This window comes from Corvus cornix, chromosome 5 (genome assembly GCF_000738735.6).
Source record: "Corvus cornix cornix isolate S_Up_H32 chromosome 5, ASM73873v5, whole genome shotgun sequence".
Classification (NCBI taxonomy): domain Eukaryota; kingdom Metazoa; phylum Chordata; class Aves; order Passeriformes; family Corvidae; genus Corvus; species Corvus cornix.
The window spans coordinates 20,694,815-20,716,591 of NC_046335.1; the positions used below are offsets into that span (position 1 = coordinate 20,694,815).

A 21,777-nucleotide genomic window follows, 5' to 3' on the forward strand; every position below is an offset into this window, starting at 1 on the left:
CCAAGAAAAACCTTTAGATTCAGTAGGAATTACTAGTTATGAAGACCACAAGAGATCCAAAATCTAAACCAAGACAGCTTTAAATATTGATTAATTTTCTGCTCTAATAATGATACTCAGTAATTTTTCTCAGATTATGTAAGAATTAAGAAAACTAAACTGAGCATAAATCATTGGTTCACACTGGTGAAAGAAAAGTCATCTTCTTTTTATCTCTCTGCAAGTACAGGAAACATATCTTGGGTAAGTTAAATGGAATAATTAAATAATTCCATGTTGGAGACCTGAACATATCCCATCACTTCTCTCTTCTGGTAACTCTTAGCCTACACAGGTAAGTATTATATCATGGACTTGTGAGAAAAGTTCACAGACTTCAACATCTCTTCAGAACAAACTAATTCCTGCAAAACAACTGGAATTTTAGCTAGGCAAGGTATGTGTAAGTATGCTCTTTGTGAGGTTGTGAACATTATCTGCATGAAAACTGTCTGCCTCCTCCTCCACTAACTTAAGCTGATCCACTGATGCCAGCTGATGTCTCCTAATGCACTGAGGCTTCCTGTGCCATTAATGTGGCTAGTACACTCACCAAGAACTGAATTAAGGTACCAGGAAATGAACCACTAAGCCGAACTATATTTTTTCTAAATAGTGTTTCAAGCCTAAGCAGACACTTGAAAACTGAGCTTGTTTTCCTCTGCTTTACACATTATTGCACATTTATGATGCACATGGCAGAAGACACTCCAGATGCCACTCCAGAATTGTGTTCAAGTTATACAAGTAAACATCAGCAAGCCAGTTTTCACCAGCATCAGTAAGAGGTGGACGTCACACACTGACAGACAGAAGACTGATCCCACAGAGTGAAAACACACTACTCTTAGAAATCCTAGGTACATCCTAGACTTTCGTCTGCTAACTACAAAAAACCTATGAACTGCGGATTTTAAAAATACATTCACACAGATATCCTTTCATCTGCACATGCACAGTGATATTCCTTTTCCAAGACTGCCTTTTGTAAAAAGACCCAGGTATATCCCATTTAACACACAGCCCACATCCTGTGTGGCATTGTCTGGAGCCTAAAGCACAGATAGCAGGAATTCTTACTCTAAGACATCAGCATGTACACACAAATCCCTTAAGAAGCTGTATAAGAAGTCACTTTAGCATTATGCCAGTAAACCACTTCTAGGAGTAAAATTATAACAGAGTTTGAAAACTGCTGAAAACAGAACAGCTGCAAACTTGGTCTTATGAAGCTCTGTGGACACCTTGCAACATCCATCCTGAAGCCTCGGGGAGACAGTCAGAACATTGTTTAAAGCTTGGTGCCTCTTTGTGGACCTCCCTCGGGTAGGTGAGGAAGGGAAGAGGGGAAGGGGATGAGGGATGACAGAGCGCAGAGGAGCTGAACACCAGCTTACAAACAGAGAACAGAATCACATAACAACACTGGACCAATGGACTCCAAGACACAGTGACAAGACAGATGGACACAAACAAGACGCAAAATCACTACTGAGAAATTTAAAAAGAGCAAAGAAACCCCATAAAAAAAAGTAGATATATAACTCTGAGGCTGCAAGTAGCAGCCAAGGGTACTAGCATAACTCTTCTGAAATGAATAAATTATAATATAAATAAAAAATTAAAATCAAAACAATATCCCCCCAAATTATACACTACAGACTTGCTTGGTTAGCCTGAATGCGTAGCTCTGATGGAACATAAGATGGTGTCATCACAGCCCATGCACCGGTTAATGAAGGCCATGGTTAGTTACATCAGCTAAACTACAGCATGCCAGAAAAATGATCTCGCACTGACCCAGAAATAAAAGATACGACAGACATTCTGCATTGCAATAAAATTCTTTTTATGCCATCTGCAGTTTCTAGGGCTCTTTACATTGGAAGAGTTTGTCCTGGGAATATGTGGGGTAAAGGGGAGGGTTTTTTTCTCTGAACTCAATTGAAAAAAAGGAAAAGGGAAAAAACAGGATAGAGACTTTGCAGAAGTTTAAAAAAAGTAGGAAAATAAAAATAAAGGAGGGGTAAAAATCTTCATTCTTTTGCACACAACTTTCTTGGGAAGTCCGAAAATGTGGCTTTCTTAAGGATGGCAAGAAAAGATTTTGTTGCCTTTATTGGTTTGCAGATCTATATCTCATTCTTGAGATGATTAAATCATTATTTTGTTGGAAGAACTCCAAAAATATAAATTGAGAAATACAGCGGTGATTTTAAAAATTAAAAAATAGCAGTATGGCACGATTACGAGCCAAAAAAAAAAAAAAGGGAAAGAAATATAAAAGAAACTAAAATATCAATCACCAAAAATTCATGCGGCACAAGATGAGGTGAAACGACAGAAAATGTTCTTCAAATATATACAATGTATATATCCATCTATATATACACGGAGTAGGTGTGTATATATCGATTGATATACCTGTATAATTTTTTTGTTCTCCCTGCCCCACCCTAACCCAAGGCTAATTGATAGATGAAATCATCAATTAAAAGGAAAGAAATAAATAAAAGGAAGAAAGAAAAAATTCTAACAAAAAAGAAATTAACGTGCTTTATTCACCAAGAAATAACAATATCATGCATCTGTCCACACCAGCGGATGCCAGGGTTAGATGAAGGCATGAATTTCTGTGTAAACATGTGATTGGATGATAGGGGCTACTGTTGATATTGGTCATTTATTACTTTAGCATATAGATATATATGCACACTGTATATATATATATATAGCGCATATATAGATAAAATATCCTAACGGGTGGGGCCTTTGGAGCTTACATAGAAAGAAAGACCAATATGCTGAAAACCAATCTCAGTACTCCTAATATAAAAAAAAACCCAAACCCAAAACTTCCTGTAAGTCATCTGCATGATTGTAAAACTTGCTCATTTGATTTTATTTCAGCTGTAAGATTGTAGCTAGGAAATTCCATCAAACAAGTGATGTTACTACACCTTGGGAAGTGTCATGGATGAACCCCTGTCCTTTGGGTCCATAAGGTATTCAGCTTATGAGAAGGGAAGTCTACTTCTCTGAGTACTCAGAGGCATGCACACTACTTTAAAGGTCATTTCTTATTCACAACATCAGAAATGGGCAAGAAGTCCTGCTTGTCAGAGGGAAAGATAACTAGCTGGTATTGGGGGGGGGGGGGGTGCTCCTCTTAGGAGAACAATAAAAATTCCCTAGGTGCTTCAGGAAGATTGATGCAGTTGTGGAGGACAACAGCCAAATCAACACTTCTTTTGGTTTCTTCAATGTAGTCTTCATTTCCACCATACTGATTTTTGTACTGTGTTGGTGGATTTGGAAGACAGAGTCTGCTTGTTTTCTGCAAATAAATCTCTGACCCAGGCAGCCTGCAGGTGGATGGCTACAGGCCAGTAAATTATAGATACACAGAGCATATCTGTAGGATATGTGCCTCCTGTGTGTGGGTACGTGTACAAAACACTATGGAACTTCCAGTGCTGTAGATTTTGGCATATCTGCTGCTGTCTCCAGTCCCTCATCAGAAGGGCTCACCAGTCTGATTAGACAATGACAGCCTTAACATATGAAGCCTTTTGGGAAACACAGAATAAATTTCTCTGGGGAAAAAAAAATTGCATAGGAAATTGATGGGCTGATAGGAAGGGAAAACTGGTAGCTGCACCTGGGAAGAAACACAGGATGTGTCAAGCCAGGGAGTAAGGATTAAGCCCTACAGACCATTGCAAGAGGCTGTATTCTGGGCTTCAGGCCAATTGCTGAGTGTTTGGGTCTCACAGTTTTGAGTAGTCCAAGGAGCAGCTTGGGCTATGATCCCAATCAGCTGCCTGGCCTCCAGCACCCAACCTGCCTGGTGCCAGAGCCCCACTAATGGACATCCTTAACAGGAACGAGGGCAATGGTATGAGGATACAGCAACAGCTGTCAGGAAAGCATAATTATAATTAAATAAGGCTTTGAAGTCTCAGTAAAATCAGATCGTAAGGGTGCTCCTCATTTCACTGAAAAGAGAAAAATGCTTTCTTTCTTCACAGTGCTTCCTAGTCATTCCTTGTCAGAAAAGATATTTTCCTTACAAATCTTACATTCTCTGAGAGCAGCTGAGTGACCAAAACACCACCACAGAGCTGTGCTCAAAAGCACAGACTCAGGACCTTGCCTTGAGTTTTGAGGAACTTCAATACTTGAGCCTTGGATCTCCCTGGAGCAGGCCAGAAGAGAGTCCTGCACTCACACCAGAGAAAAGCATCATGTTTCTGGTGCGGAAAAAAAGAAGTTTTTTGGCCATGTTCTGGGACAAGCAACATTTTCATAGAGATAAAAGAGGATCTTCTCTTGAATGTTAAGTAAATGCCTCTTCAGGGCAGATAAACAGGTTTTTTTGCCCCCTATCATTTAGATTAAGCCTTCTGGGAGATCTAGAGAACTAAGGGTATCTAAGCTTGTCGGCAATAAGATGAATAGTGGGCAGTTTTTATCCCTGAACCTGCAATGGTTTCTTTTGAATTACATAAAATACAAATGGGTTTTGGATCCACAGCTGTCATTGCCATCACTTAGAATAATTCCTTATGTATACATACATGTCTACAGCCAGTGTCTGTAAGCTACCTCAGTCAGGACAGGTCCAGTGACAGCTCCTGTTTTTTAAATGAAGTTTTTTTAACCAAAAGTCCAAAAGAAATCACTTTTGGAAGGGGGGCACGAAGTGTTAGCCAGCCTCCTAGTGTTTCAAGCCAGCCTGGAAAATCCTGAAGAGGCAGTGAGGGAATCACATTCACACTGTGTTTTTTTAAAGTGCTCAGATGCAGATGAGATTCAGGTCTTGGATTCAACTGTGAATCAGAGTTAAGTGGCAATAAGACCTTGCCAAATGGTTCTCACATGATATTTAGCCTCAAAGAGGATATGATTTTCAGCCTCTGAGTACACCAAAAACAAAGGCTTCAGAAGGACTCTGTAGAATACTGCCCCTGATTCAGGACCAAGACCAAAGTAGTATCTCTAGATATTGGGATTTGATTGTGACCCATATGAAATCTGAAAACTTCTGATTTGCAGGGAAATAGTCTCTGCTGCCCTTGTCTTGGCTATTGCACAGCAGGTTCATAGTGATGTGTATCATATCTCAAGCTGCAGCAGTGAGTTCAGTAACCTTTACATTACTAGACCATGGCACTGAGGGTGATAGAAGGCCATATTTGGCAGAAACTCAAGAGCTTTAAAAGCTACACATTATCAGAGCAACAAAAAGAAGACTGTGCTGGGTTAGGTCATTTAATTTTCAGTCTGCTGTAAAAGGGATCAGGCAAGGCAGAAGGCACCGACCTGTCAACTGAAGAGGATGAAGCAATTTCAAATGAGCCCAATTAAAAAAAAAAAAGCCAACATAAAGTTATAAAAAAAATCCAAAGCCACACACTAGAAAATGCAAGCTAGATAATCTGGATCTTTTCTCTCCACAATGTACATATTTAAATACCAGATCTTGGCATATGGCCAGAACTCTGACTTGACTGGTGAAGTGTAAAGGCAAACATATCTGCTCAGCCAAGCCAGCATTACTGGATTTTGATAAGCCGGCTCAGATTGCCTTAGTGCTCCAGAGCAGAATGGGCTGAGTGAGTGCTTTGATACTGGCTGGATTGCAGACACTGGGTGCACTGAGAATGCAGACAATAAGATAGAAAAAGAAAATAAGAAGCCCCATAAACATGCTATTTTCCTTCTTATTATGATGGAATGAGTTAAGTTTATGCAAAAAGGACCTGCATATTCCTCCTCCTTCTGGCAATTCTGTACACCAGCACCTCTGAGAGCAGGGAAACTCAAAATCTGGAAGTGCAGATTTCATCAACAAGGACCATCTGGGAGACTTATTTTTACATATAATCAAGCTAACTTTTATTCTCAATGTCATAGTAATTCCCAAGAAAAGAATCAGATTTCAGTGGCTTACGTGGTCCACCTCCCTATGCAAGAGGAGTAGGGTGCAACAAAAGATACTGGGCGAAATTTGCAAGAATGTCTAGTAGTTTAGGAGAGAATCTTCAGCAGATTTTCAGTGAACCATATTATTTTACACAGCAGATATTCAAATGTCTGTAGGCATTTATATCTGCCAACTATAATGCTTAGCAGGATTTTCAAAGGCAAGTCATTTTTACAAATCCAGTTTGTACCTGTTTGTAGCATTAGATTTCTAACTGTGTCAGGAAGGAGATATTTTTAGTCTGGAAATGTTGCTCTACAGCACTATGAAATTTCATGCTAAACATCCTGTTTTACCAAATTTCTACTCAAACTTTGATTTTTCCACTGGCAGCAAAAGCTGAAAATACTGCTGTTACAATCTCTAACTGCTGAAATTATTGTGATTTTTGAAACAAAAATTTACAAGAGGAGGAGTCTGATAAAGACCTCATTTTGTCCTTTAATTGAAATACATGGCAATCAGAATATAAATTTTAAAAAAAGAAGTCTTCACATGTTAGTGAAGCTTTAATGAAGTGACTTCATTCATTTGCATATCAGTTGTGGTACCTTTGTCCTTTTAACGTGGTCCTATTAATCTCATGCCTCGCTTTCATTAAAATCACTGTGCTGGCATTTCATTACTATGTTTATTTACACTCTCAGTACCCACAGTGTTTATACTTCACAATCTAGTAATATTTGGACTGCCTACTGCTTTCCTTTTTTTTTTTTTTCTTTTGGGAGTAGAAAAACTCATAGAAATCTGTGAAAAAGAGACAGGAAGTAGGCTGAGCTACCTGTTACCATCAGTCTGTGTCACCGCCATCACAGGAAGTCAAGAGTATGGGTGGAAGTTCCCAGCTACAACAATCTCAGGTTACAGCAGGACCAAGTTCTACTAAAAATGCAGGTACAGCATGACAAATTGAAAAGAAATGTGAAAGAACTAGCCTTGGGTGAATTTTAATGTTATTATTGTATTACTCAAATGGCTTCAGGAAATTAGAAACAGAACATTTATAATACTTTCTTGGTATTTTTTGTAAGGAAAAAAAAAATCATCCAAATAAAACAAAGCAAAAACAAACAAAACAAAGCCAAACAAAAGAATCCCCTCAAACTATTTATATGTTTCACTTTTAAAGACAAAAATTCTAACCAAATGTCCTCTTTTTCTTTTAAATGTACACAGAAATTCGATGATGTCTGTTCTCTATTATAGAAATGCTTAACTCATGGCAAGCCTCAAAAAAGAAGACTTGAAAAAGCCTGTAAGAAATAAAATAGACTGCAGTTGCCTGCTGGATCTCACATCATATATCTCACCAGAAAGAAAAGCCATCAATTTATCAAAATGTATCTGAAAGGGAGAAATCGAGTCAGTTCCACATGGCCAGTCCTTCTGACTCTTTAATGGATACATTTTGAAGCATCACTGCAGATAACAAGGCAAGAATTACTACTAATTTTGTTATGTTAAAACTACGTTTTGGTGCTCCCCAATTTCTTTGGGCTCACAGGAAACAAAATTAGTATAAACACATTACCATGTTAACTGTACTTAAAATCCCATGGACAAATGTATCCCTTAACATCCATCTTCAGACTAATTAAGATTAAACTTTGCTAATAACAAAGTTTCGCAATTTTTGTTTCGCTTTTGTTTCTCTTCTGTTTTCAAATGTTCACCCTCTCCACTTCATAAATCTTCATTATTTGTCACACTTCATATTGATTTTTTTTCCTACTGTGTCAGTAAAGTAACATCTACAAATATGTGAACTATTAATTAGCTGGGATCACTTTCAGAAAGTTTGCCTTTCCATGCGAACAACTTTATATAAACTAAATAGTGACTACAATTCTGTGTTTTGCTGTTGCCAAGTCCATGGGATCTGATGCTTGGCTGTATAATTTCTTATTTTATATACAGTGTATATATACATGAGTGTATATATATACACATATACACACACATATATACATATATAATTATATATGTATACATTCACACACATATAAAATATATGTATGCATTGTTTTTTGCAAATGAAATCAGAAAGCAAGCAAAACACGACTGACCTGACTTACCTGTACTGGGCTCACAGTCAATGAAATCTTCATCATCACTGGAACATTCAGCTGATGAAACGATGTCATCTGTTGTCTGGCATGTGAAGCAAAGGAACAAAAGAAAAAAAAATAGATATTTGCACGTCAAGAAGCTATTACAGAGGCAGCTAAATATCCAAGGGAAAAAAAAAAGTTTCACAATTGTAACTTTTAAAATATTTAAGCTGTACTGAGTGCTCCATATATGCCTGTGTAAATATGTCATCCACTGAGTTGGAGTCTCCTGTTGGAGGAACAGTGCTTATCCCATACTGTTGAATATTTCAGGTGAGCACAGGTGCTGTGCACATGCTGGACTCTTTAAGGCAGCAAGTGGGTCACACTGATGCTGTTGAATGAAGTACAGCGGGCTACAAAGCCTGCTTGGCTGGCAAAGTGCTCTCCAACAGCCACTGTAGATGTGTCTGCTGGGAAGAGGCTGGGCTCCTCCCATGAGTACCAGCATCATGTAGGGCCAGCAAGAAGGCACTTCCTCAGAGACTTACCATGTGAGGTGAGGCATGTTCAGACTGAACATGCTTTCTGCAAAGAAAAATATACAAGATAGACCCAGATAATACACATCACTCAGCCAGCACTCTTTGCTGTGCCTGATGCACCACTCTGAGAAAGATGTAATTACTGCTCTGTTAATGCACCTCTTGGGCTGGGAATCTGGTGTTTACCCAGACAGTAACTATCTGTGCAACTCACTGGTTGCATGATGAAGAACTGCTGCAAGTGTCAGATATGTCCAACATGCAACCTCACCTCCTTGCTTAGCAAGTGAACAGGGATGTGGATGCAACTAAGTTGACCAGCTGGAAAGCCTGGTTCTGAAAGGGTTAAACCAAATTGTGACCATTCACAACCATTAGAGGTTTCGTCATATTCCTTTGCATTTCCAGCTGGAGATATTTTCTTCTTCTTTTTTAAAATTTTTTTAAATTAATTTTTTATTTTTTTTTTAAAAACTTTTTCTTTCTGTGTGTGTACTGTTCTAATTAATGAGCAGCATGTACTGCAGCATGTTAGAGAGACGTGTACTGGTGCCTCTTCCCAGCAGCATCTCCTGCCTGTAATTGCTGCAATTAGCTGAATTAGTAATGCAGACCATTAGGGAGAGCCTGTGGCAGCCTCTGGACACAGGTTGTAATGTTCCTGCACACAATACAAAATTACCCCAGCTCAGCAGCATTGGCTCACCCACGGCTTCTGATGAAACTGTGTCCCTTAACAACTTTTCCTTGCAGAGAGCTGCCTATTCTGCTGAGCAGTAGGATCAGTGGGATGACTCCTGAAACAAAACAACTGAAATGCTCCTCACCAGGCAGGCAGCATTGTTGAACTCAGGAAGAGGACAGCTGAACTTCAGTACTCTAGGTGAATATTTCTGGGAACCTTACATCTCAACAAGGCTTTCAAATCCTTATTCCTGAAAAGACTCTCCAGCTTTAAATAAGGTCTCCTTTACATTCTTATGTCTGCTGTGGCTGTCTCCAACATGTTCCCTCTTCCCTTCACATGAGAGTTCTGAGGACTCAGCCTTTTCTTTAGCCTCTTGTGCTCCTAGCACTATGAAATACCTCTGACCCCTGCCAGAAGTTCCTTGCTCTCCCTCTCTCTGTTTGTATTTGAGCTAAGGGGAAAAAAAGAGAACCAAGAAGTCAGTCAGAAAGATCAGGTTGAACCTAACGTTCCTTCAGTCTTGATTTCAGTGGTTTAGATTGAGCCAAGAAAGCAAAACAGGATAGGTCAGTTGCAAGTAAAAATAATAAAAATAGAGTATCTGTAAGAAAACCAGTCATGAAGTATTTTATGTGTTACTCAGTCATACCCAGCATGGTCACTTGGCAATGTTTTGTGGGATGCTATCTTGCAGTAGTTTCATGCTTAAATACTTTCATTAAATACTTTTACAATCTTGCTTCCATGGGGAGTAAAAAAGGAACTGGAGGTAATGTTCCTGCCTTACATGTCAAGGTCATTTCTTTAACATCTCCTTTCAGTCATAGAAAGTGAAAGAATTCTGTTGAAATCCTGGTGACTTCTCTTAAGACAAGCTGGCTTTAAAATTTTGTCTGCTCAGTGAGGGGAAAAGAAAGGAGGAATGCACGAAATAAAAATTTACTTTTTTCAATTCTTCTGGTGTTGTCACATATATTTTAGAAAGTATTACTTATCCCCAGAAACTTTACAACTTATACAGTGATCTCATCCACCAACAGTGAAACACAGCTGTCCCTGGGTAAAAAGATAGCAGTTTTTAATTGCACCAATGTTAAGTAATTTAGCACAATTTAGTAAACAAGGCTATACCGCTAGAAATTTTTAAGCAGGTGAAATGTAGTTAATGAAACTGGAGGTTTATACTGTAGTTGTCTAAGGTTAAAGATAGCACTGTGAATAAAGAAAAAACTATCCGTCAGTACTAGAAGACCTTGCTCAGACAGTGCTAAAACCCTGGCAACTGGTTTTGATTTCCAGGTTAAATTTAGATCCTGGATTTTGCTCTTATTTGAAGATCTGACAATTCACACTTCTCATAGAAAAACAGTGATGATTTGCTCCAGTAGGAAATAAACATAAAAATTATAACAAGGTGTTGTTGTCACTTATCAGCTGCTATACCTATTCGATTACCCACTTACTTGCTCAGATCTAAGGGCTTCATGCAACATTAACGTGGAATCAAATCCAATTGAATTGACAATGCGATTCAGTATTTGTAAAGAACAAGGAGTTCCTTTAAAACTATTTTTTCCTCTTGCATATTAGGGGCATCATATGAAACCAGGAAGGTAGCAAGGGCTTTTTTTTTTTTTTTTTTAAATTGGACACCTCCTTGCAACAGGATACTGGTAGGTAATAAAAGTTTAGAGTATTTTGGAACTGATCAGCCAAATTAAAGGTAAAAACATCCTTCCAGAGCTATTGATTACCCTATACCTAGTTTGGGAAGTCCCTGTACCACAACCTGAAAAGTCACGAAACCTAGCCCTTGTTCCTCTTCTTGTTCAATTTCCCATCTAATAAGCAGCTTAAGGCAGTACAAGCAACATATTCATGCTGCACTCTGATATGTGTACTAGATTTCCTGCTATAAAATCCTCTTGCAGCTTGTGTTGGTTCTGAACAGAGAAGGGCACAGTAAGCCAGACTCAGACAAAATGCAAATGTGTAATGTACAATACTCACCAACCCTGTCAACTCCAACCTCTATTTGCACTTTTTCATGACTGGTTCCACACTTGATTTTATCAATTAATCTCCACATTTTCTCCCAATCTCCACTGCATGCTATTTCACCTGATATTCTTTTTTTTTTTTTTTTCTTCTTTGTTACTGCTTTATCCCATCCTGCTGATTTTGTATGTATAAAAATGAGGGTTAGCAAAAGAAAAAACCTCCAGAAGTGGTGTTAGATTTAAGTCAAGGTCATTAACAAGATCTCTAGAAACCACAGAAAAGATAAGTACACTAATCTGTCTTGCCATTTCCTATCTTGTATTTTTAATCTCAGTACTTTCCATCACAATTCATCACTAACTGATTTTCAAGTCCCACCACATATTGGTTTTCCACACACCTTCCGCTCAGATACCAACATCTGAATCATCCCGAAGGAATAAAGCTATTTTAGTGAGAAAGAAAAACAAATTCCTGACCACAGAAACAGGGTCAAGGAAACATCCAGAAGACTGTTACTTCTTGTAACAGGAATCTGTACCTTTCAAGACCCTCCTGGAGCTGAGAATTTTCACTGGATGTTTATTAAACTTGCTGCTTCCCCAAGACAGGAGAGGCTAGTGAGCAGAGACTCTGGAAATCTCTCCACTAACATAATTTCTCCACATCAGGAACAGCTCACTGTGAGGCAGTAAGCAAAACCATTACCCCATTTCTGGTCCCTTTTCCCCATTTTTGAAATGGTTCTCATTATACTCACCCACTGGCCCCAGGGGATGCAAGCAGATTAATTCTTTAGTGTCTGCCCAGTGATCTAGGGATAGTAAATGCTACACGTTCCTATGTACAGGCAACAGGATAGTAATGAAACTTCTCCATATGCTGTGACGGAACTGATGTTTGCGTTTTCATTGCAAAGAACATGAGAGAGAAGATATTTATCCCTTCCCGATATTAGCTAAATTCTATATTAAAAATAATAACTCACACTATACTATTTTAAAATATGTATTTCATTTTTAAAGAATCCCAGCTTTGAAATTACTTGGCCTGTATTAAAGGCCATAAAACTAAAGATAGGTATTATAATAACTTTCAATAAAAATTCTCTCTGGCAGGAACCCTTTTTATTCCTTCCCCTGAAAGATTTTTTATGGCATTTATATTATTATTTTTTCTCTCCCTCTCTCTAGTGTTTAATGAAATTGCTTTGGAATAAAACCAGGGTAGGAGAAAGTGCTAAACTCTGAGTCCACCCCAGAGGATTTATGGGCATATTTACCTTCAAATTCTTTCAATTTTACTGAATTGGTTCCCCATTCCTTTCCATGAATTATTAGTTCTGTAATCACCTCCTCCTAATTATTCACTCTAAGGGCCTCTTCAATCTTGACACGGTGATGGTTCTACGATCTTTGTTCATTACACTGTATGTACTGGCGTGGGATATATAGTACAAAGAAATTTGGCATGGTGAGGCAAGACCTGCTCAAGATGACTCCATTCCTGTCCAGTCTTTAAATTGCCCAAAGCCCTAATTTATGTATCAGATCCATAACCCTTGCTCCTTTGTTCTACACAAAATGGCAGGTGCTGAATCTTCCTTCTCCCAATTGCAAGGTTTTTTCTGACACCTTGCTGTTTGGGTACCGCACTATTTGAGAAAGATTAAGCATGCTGGATAAAATAAGATCTGTCACAGAACAGCTTTATGAAATTATAAAAAACACACCCAGGAATGATGGAGTTCTCCTTCTAGAGGGAGAGAAAAGACAAGGAGCCATAAATTCAAACCCCAGGCAAATTCCTGCAGAATTACACACTTGGCAGTTGCTTCACTCGGTAAAGTAGGATTTTAATTTTCCTATTTGCCTTTTTCCTGAAATTCTTCTGCACACTGTACACGTTACTTCCAATTCAACACCATTATTTGAAAAGCAACACTTAATGCTTTGTTGTGAGAGAAGTGTAAATCTATTTGCCACCAAGGAACCACAATTTACAGTACTTCTTGAAATACGACCATCACAAAATGCTAGGCACAAATATCTTCCCAAGAACGAAGAAATACAGTTGTATTAACCTGGGCACTGCATTTTCCTTCCACACCTAAAATGTACAGAGCTGAAAGTCAACAAACTTTTCCTAAATACAACCACTTGATTCCCTCCATTGCTTCCACACTGCTATATTTTCTATATATCTCAAATTTATTATGGAATATGGACTATGTATTTTCTTCTGTGCATAACAGCATAGAGTATAAATGCTGTTCAGTCTTCTAGAAACCAAGATGTTTCTTGGCAAAGAATAGGCTCAAGGCATTTGCTGTCTTGCCAAAAGAAGACAGCAGATGAAGTGTCTGTCTCATTAGGTGTCATTTCTAGCTTGAATACCTCCACCTTTTGTACTTTGGTAACTGGGCTTTCTAAAGAACTTTTCGTATTCTGTTCACACTATTCAATTAAATGAGAATCCTTCATCTGTCCTTTCTACATGTTACATTTGTTTCTCGCTTTTTAATTAATCTTTATTTGCAAAATACCCTGGAGGTCATTATGGCATAGCAGACCTGAGAGACTCAGTCTGGACAAACTCAAACTACTATGTACAGATAGAAATAATCTGCATACAAATGGGAAAATATTAGAAATGTTGCAAAAATCATAATGAAGTATTACAAAAGAAGCTGCAATTTGGGACTGTATAAACTTTTAAGGAGAGTCTTGGATCTCCTAGCTCTTGCTGAAGGGTATTAATCCTCTCCATCTCATTAGCACCGGACAGAATAACAGACAGAGCCACAAATATGTTGCAAGCCCTTTACACCCCAACATACTAAAGCTGAGGTTGTGTCTGCCTCTGCAGAGGCAATGCATCAAAGAACACAAAACTAATAATTTTTCTTCATGTAGCTCATTTGAGGTAAATACAAAAACAAGAGGACCAAATCCTCTGTTTGTTTAAATTGGCATTGATTTCAACGAGACTGCATCAACTTGCAGCAAGAGAGAGTAGCTCATTACATTTAGTTTTGGACAAGTCAATGCCGAAAGATTAAGAGTAATTTTAGTCAATTCAGAGAAGAGTCACTGAAAAGAGGAAAGAACTTGAGAGATGCATGAATAAAACAGGCTTCATAAAACTAAACATCAGAACTTGGCTCAACAAGGACTTAAGGTATGATAAATTTCTACAGGGTCACAAAGGACATCAGGAAGAAAGAGGAACTATTTTGAGTGCTTCAAAAAGAGATGAAATTAAGAAAAAAAAAAGTGTTATTTTCACCAAGAAAAATATCAGTAGTGATCTTTATCAACTATGGAGAAGTCTCCTCAAGGAAATATCAGAAACTATTAGGACTGAGTTCAAGCAGCTGCCTAAGCCATCCAGGTATGAATAGCATTAGTGTATATGCCCTAGTGGGGAAGAGCTTGCTCCATCTATCCTCAGTTCAATCTAATTCACTCTAAATCAAGTCCATATTTGCACCCTCTCCATCACTATGTAATATAAACACATTACACATTTCTCTCTGTCATTGCAAAGCAGGCAGCAAAGCTATCCAGCACAGCCTTTCAGAGCTGTGCTCAGAACCAGAATCACAGAATATTCTGAGTTGGAAGGGACCCACAAGGATCATCAAAGTCCAACTCCTGGCCCTGCACAGGATCACACCATGTGCCTGAGAGCATTGTCCAAATGCTTCTTGAACTCTTGCTTGGTCAGGCTTGGTGCTGTGACCACTTCCCTGGGGAGCCTGTTCCAGTGCCCAACCACCCTCTGGGTAAAGAACCTCTTTCTGATATCCAACCTAAACCCCCACTGACACAACTTCAAGCCATTCCCTTGGGTCCTGTCACTGGGGCTGGTGTGTCACCTACCAAGAGGCTGGTAGGTAACCAGCAGGCATGTACCCTTCAACAGTAGCCCAGGAAAGTGCATCTCCTGGCTGCATGCTCCTGGCTGGATATAAAAGCTGATGTGTTGTCAAATTATAGCATTAAGTAGGGATTATGAGAGAGCTACCCCTTAACAAAATCAGCCATTTGTCCACTGCTATGGCAGACAACAGATTAGGGACCAAGCAGTTAAGTAAGAGAAAGCAAAAGATAATCTTTGCAATTGTATGTCAATCCAGATTCATGGGCAGTCATGATTAAAAAGAGCTTTGAAAGCCTGAATTATTCCTTTGAAAGCCAAAAGCCCGTCTCACTAATATCGATAGTTCGTTAAGACTGTAAAGTCTGACTCTTCTGGACCAGGTTTGATGCCAAATTTCAGAGACTTTTTTCTGTGCCTGAGCTGTGGAAAGTCAACAGGGAAAAATCATGTTTCTGCCTTTTGTCTGCTGACAGTGGGAAGGGTGATGATGTTGTGAGGCAGTGTGAGAAGAGAGAGAAAGAGAAAGGAGAGCAAAGAGGGGAGAAACGAAAGTGGGGAGGATTAATTCATCTGTTGTTCAAGGCACCCTGACAGGGGAAAGAGAAGTATTGAACCACAGAAGCTTAACCCATCTTCAATGTACCTTCCCAAAAGCATAAGGAATGTAATTCTTCATGGTGTTCTGCTGATAAGCAAATCCTCCTAAATCCTTTCAATTTATTTCTTGGCCTGAAGAAATTACATACTATTTAGGAGCTAAATAAATAAATAAAATTTCATTTCCATGAATCTAGATTGGTTGTTTATTGATTACGTATGCCCACAGAGGCACTTGCTTTTCTATTTCTTTCCTTTCCGAACAGAACAGGCTCTTTTTGTCTTGAACTAGGAAAGCATCAACTGGCAAGTCTTTTCAAGACTATTCAGTGTAACCATTCAGATTTGCAAGAGCTTTGAACTGGGCTGTAAAATACCATTTTTTTGTTTTGATACAAAAGATACAGCTTTGGTGTGAGAGGAGACTCTTTCTCCCCTCTTATCAACCAATTTCTCTTTCCACTTGAATATTCCTTCTTCCAAAGGAGTACCTTGAAGATGAAAGTCGTGTGTCTATACACTGAAGATAGAGCCTCTTGGAATAATCACACAGGAAGAATATTCACACTGGGTGTACTTTTCATCATTTGATACAGCTTGTGCTCCTTCCCTATTACATTTCTATTTCTTATTGAAAGTAACTAAATAGCTTAATGCTAAAAATCAAGCCACTACAGCTGACCCCACAACAACTCCCACCCTAAAGTCAGTGAGAGCTGCTGGAAGGACAATTTGCTGAAATTCAAACACTGCTCAGGAAACTGACTTTCTGAATACAACAATCTACGCAGTGATGTTTCCCAATCCTTGTCCAAAAGTCTTCAAATGGAAGACATTTCTTTTAGGAAATGGTCTGAAAATAGATTCAGAATGTTTTCCCCTGTGCCATTATCCCACTCAGAAGAACTAACAACCAGCTGAACACACGGGGCAGCATAAACTTCCAACTTCTGGCTGTTCTCAGCATCTGCTTAAAGAAGAACACAGGAAGCAAAAGCTGAATAAAGATTCTTATAGGTATGTAGAAAAAAGCAAGATTATTGCCCGAATTTATCATCCTGTTGGTGTGGGCTCTGGTCCCTTATGTACACATTCTAATGTATTATCTTAAACTGCCACAGAAATAATTTTATTAATAGGCTGGGCTATGAACTACACTTGCTGAAAAATAAAATGTTACATACTTCACCAGAAGAAGGGCAGGGCAGATCACTGGGATGCAGTAACTTTTTAAATTGCCCCAGTCCAAATTGCCAAGGACATTGAATCAGAGCCCACATTTTACTTGATTTTATTTTCCTGATATTGTCATAAATTCACTATCTGACATTAGCAAAATTGCCCCCTTTCTTTGTGCTTCTGCTTATATTGCCATAAAATGGGGAGAAAACAGCTTCTCTTCCTGCTTGGCATACAATCAGAATTTTAGTAAACATTTTACATTCTCAAAGCAAAGCCTAAATACAGAAAACTCCTTTACATTTAGTAAAGAGAAGCCTATGTTTCAGAAAGTTAGAGACTCAAATGATCTAAGATGAATCAGCTGCCCTTTGAAGACTCAGCCTCTAGTAAGAGTAAATGGGTTTTTCTTTGCGTGCTAGCTGGCACTTAATAACTGTGTCAGAAGAATATTTTTCATTTACACTTTGCTCCTTTGCTGGAAATCAATATGTCGTTTGCTGGCATTTTCTCCTGGACATCTTTATTTAGCTTGTCTTTTTTCCTCAGAGGGTAGGGAGTTGTATTTGATTTTGTTCTGTTATTGATTGGATCACTCTGAGCAAGAGATAAATAACTAAGCACAGCACAGTAGCTTTAATGACAATCTCTTAAGCCTCAAATTCTGCACACCATGTTGCACTCCCCCCCTAACACAATTCAAAAGAAACAAATCTGTAAAGTACATTACTATGTAGCAAAGAGGTAGTCACACAAGCAATTTAACTGGCATTTCTACTTACGTGATCACTTAATAAAACCATACAAGTCCCATTTCTATTAAAGCAGTACTCCTATTGCTGTAGCACCTACTGCTGGCATCTCATAATCTCTTGCAAATGAGGCTTAATGAGAAAATAAAGATACGGGAGATCATGTCCCAGCAGACATCATTCCCAGGAGAAAACATGAGCATGTTCACATATTAAACACTGACTACAGTACAGCCTAACACCCCACCTACAAAAGGCCAGCGAGTGCTGGTGCAGGGGCAGTGGCTGTGCCCTGGCTGCCCCGAGCAGCACCAGCCACAGCAATCCTGCCAGCATCCAATGCGAAGTGCTGAGCAAGCCAGCCCTAGGGGCTGCACAGTAGTTGCCCATCTTTTTTTTTTTTTTTTTTATTGAGGAGTTCTTTACCTCCTCCCCTGCTTCTCTCTTAATTTCCCCTACTCATTATTACATTGGCCACAAACAGTTGGCACACAGCTGTAAAATTCATAAAGGAGAAAATACCCCGGTAGGGTCCAAACTGTAGCATTTAAAATCTAATGTGACAGGGTATGTTATTCATAAAGTAACAATAAACATAATCACTCTGAATAAATGCGCCTTAAAACAACTTCTGCAATTATTATAAGTACCTCTGAGTGCAATAAGATAAACAACTATCTTAGAATATTCACATTAATGCGCTAGACTCTTCTTGCCAGACAAATAATCCTTTTTCTCTCCAAACATTAACCCACACTTAGAAAATGGCATTTAAATACTGTTACTCACAGGATTCACACATTAGCTCACAAGAGGAAGGCAGTTCCCACACATTTAAATGCAGAATAAACATAATGTAGAATAAATAAATGCAGAATAAATCCTGGCCCACTAGGTAGAGATCAGCACCTAGAACTGCTCCCTGAATAACATTATAGAGCACAACATTTAACAAAGGAAAACAGCCACTAAATACCTATATGTAAGCACATATACAACATACCTGCAAAAAAAGGGCTATGAATGGTTTTAATTTATAAACAATAAGAAGTTTATAAACACAAATGTCACAAAGGTGGCTGTGGTAGAACTCAGATTTCCCAGGAACAGAGACAGCCTCTTAACCACAAGTCTCTCCTTCTTTTCTTAATATAGGATGTAAATGATTGTCATCAGCTAGTACAGAGACATCTGTTTACTCAACAAAAGGTATATATTACCATTAACATACTGACATTATCATGGTCAAAAAAATTAAGTTAAACAGTTCTAGACATTATTTCACCCAGCAATACAACTGCCAAATACCTAATGTTTAAAAATCATGCTTTTCTATCGTTAACATTTTTTTTCCTTTTGAAATACGAGTAAATGAACACCTTTACTGGAGGGACAGGGAACTGACTTCACACCACAAGTTAGCAAAAAACATGTAAGAAAAGAGTAAACAAAGAAGTGAAATCAGTACTACCACCACCAGAGATCATGGGGGAAAATTTAAGAAGGTTAGAAGCAGAAGTTTGTCTAATCATAACTTTAACAAGGAAAGAGGTCTACTCCCATCAAACATATACGCATCAGCTTAACAACATGCTTGATCCATCACATGCTTGATTGAAACCAGGTAAACTTCTACCTCATGAGTTGTGGTACATGACAAATGGCTCCTGAGCATTAAATCTGAACTTCACTTAAACGCCACATAAAGGGGTCCAAGCTGCAAACAGTTGCTATGCAAGAAAATTTTTCCATTGGGTAAGGCAGACTCCCATGCGCAACAAACCTGATAAACACTTATCACCGCTGGGTTTCCCAGCAGCCCCTGCCTAATCAGAACGTTTGCCCTGTGAAGGATTAAGAAGGCCATTTTCATTGCTTATTTATTTAGTTTTTTGGTGAGTTTGATTAACTGTAGTAAAGGCAAATCAATCTTTTGTGTTTGTGTAAAATGGAAAAAAGGAACAAAGTTAGTTTTAATGGCCCCACAGATGCTCAGCTGGAATGCACTTACTGAGCAGAGAGCTGGACAAAGGAATTCAGGCTTTAAACACCATCAAGAACAGGCTGACATCATCTATACTTCTACCTGTTTAAAGGGAAAACAACAAACCCACTCCACATACAGTGAAGAGGCTTTCTTTTTCCCTGCAATTCTGTCTATTAGCATCAACTACTACAAGGTTCTTCCTTGTGTCCTTCAGATTTCCATGGTGTAATTTGGGAGATACTAGGAAACAGGTATCCAAAGGAACATTGTCAGAAGAAGAGAGGATATGAAGCTCTAAATTCATAAGAATTCTTCTTTCACTGTCAGTAAACTTGCTTCTCAACTCAGTTTTGTGGCAATGTTACATTTTTGACACCAATAACCTCTTGTAAGGACTGAAAGACACCATGAAATTCATGCCCACTATGAAATGAAGAAGCTTCTGCATAAAGAATTTGAATGAGACACATACCAGCTGAAAGTAGAACTCTGAGAAAGTTTTTCTCTCATATATTCTAATTATAGTGTTGACAACAGTGGAAATCACAAAAAAAAACCCTATGCCATTTTTATGCAATGCCCATTAAAAGCCTTTAGTAATACTAAGAAATATCTAGGTCTTCCAGACTGTGGACAGCCAAGTTTTAGCCCACGGAGGATTTAACCTTAGTCTTAGCAAGGCGTGGAAAAGGACAGCTTGACCAGGATGGAGCCAAAATATAGCAAGAGTCCCCATATTCAAGATATTCCAGTCCTTGAATAGACAGATAAAAGTGTATGCTTAGGTATCTTGCTACATCAGTTTCTGCATTTTCATAAGAAATAAAAAAGCAGAAAGAATCAGAACTTTTGTTCTAAGACAAAATTTCATCTTCCATTGCTATAACAGCTACAACAACAGCTCTGGGATGATAGTATGTTTCTGGTCTCTCCTGGGAGGAAACAAGTTCACTTTCCCTTAAAATTCCTTTTTCAGTGGTATCATTATTGTAGCTTCACTTGTACCAGCCAGAAACAAAACATAATAGCCACCAAATTTAAAAGGTGGTGCCTCTGCATTTTCAGACTTAGGCGCTACTGACACTAGAGGGATTACTGGCACTACAGACATAAGGGCATATCCAAGCTGGCAGAGCTGCTCCTTTTAGGTCCAGCAATGGTGACTGAAGAAGGCTTTCTGCCGGCAGAGTTACACCACCTATGAGTGTTTCAAACTAAGCTGACAATAATTGGCATAGTTATATCCATATCAGGATTTTGACTGGCAACATCAGGTAAAATCAAAGCACGTGCATTTCTGCACTGTGGGACATGAAGGGAAGTTGTCAGAACTCCAGAGTACAGCACTGTATTCCTCTAAAATGCTTCAGGATGGCAAAAATGTTTCTGAAGAATCCTGTAATTGTCTCCAGTTATTAGCAGCTGTTATTAACTGTCTCAGTTATTAGCAGGCATATAACTTACCTCAGGAATTTGCAAGTAAAAGACCGCAGTCAGTGAGATTTCTTTTGATTCAGAAATCTCAAGTCAGAGGGATCCATTATTTTCACCAAGTCTGATTGCCCATTTTACACAACTGTGAAATTACACAGAAGAGCTGAGTGCCAGGACACCTCTGCCACAGATTTGCAATGACCCTTTGCAGGGTTGTTAATGTGTCAGCACACCACAGCTTAATTTTTAAGATAATGAAGATACACATGCATCTCTTGGAAGAAAATGCTTATAAGCTGCTCTGATGGTACCTTGAGGACAGTGCTGTATAAAGCATCTGAAGGAAGATTATAGAATCCCAAAATCATTTGAGTTGGAAAAGATCTTTAAGATCATTGAGTCCAACCATTAACCTAACAGTGCCAAGTCCACCACTAAACCAGGTCCTGAAGTGCCACGTCTACACATCTTTTACACCATCCAGGGATGCTGAGTCAACCAATTCCCTGGGCAGCCTACCCTGATTGTACCCAGTCCCTTATATTTATTTATTAATACATTTAATGTGAGCAGAAAGACTCACACTGTCAAAATGGAACTCCCATATGGACTGTAACAAACTGTTATGCA

The 21,777-nt window shown here is 38.7% G+C and overlaps 1 protein-coding gene across 41 annotated transcripts in view; it reads right to left on the reverse strand.

The window, feature by feature from the left end:
• NRXN3 (neurexin 3) overlaps positions 1 to 21,777 on the reverse strand; it is a 982,026-nt gene that overhangs the window by 30,172 nt on the left and 930,077 nt on the right. For 22 of the 41 annotated variants that reach the window (XR_005602064.1, XM_039553061.1, XM_039553070.1 and 19 more), the window contains one exon: positions 8,095 to 8,179. Coding sequence is in view for 39 of the 41 variants with exons in the window: in XM_039553061.1 (XP_039408995.1) it covers positions 8,095 to 8,179 (85 nt within the window). In the remaining 2 variants the exon portion in view is untranslated. The remainder of the gene's footprint in view (positions 1 to 8,094; positions 8,180 to 21,777) is intronic. The other 19 variants (XR_005602065.1, XM_039553074.1, XM_039553062.1 and 16 more) reach the window with 1 other exon arrangement.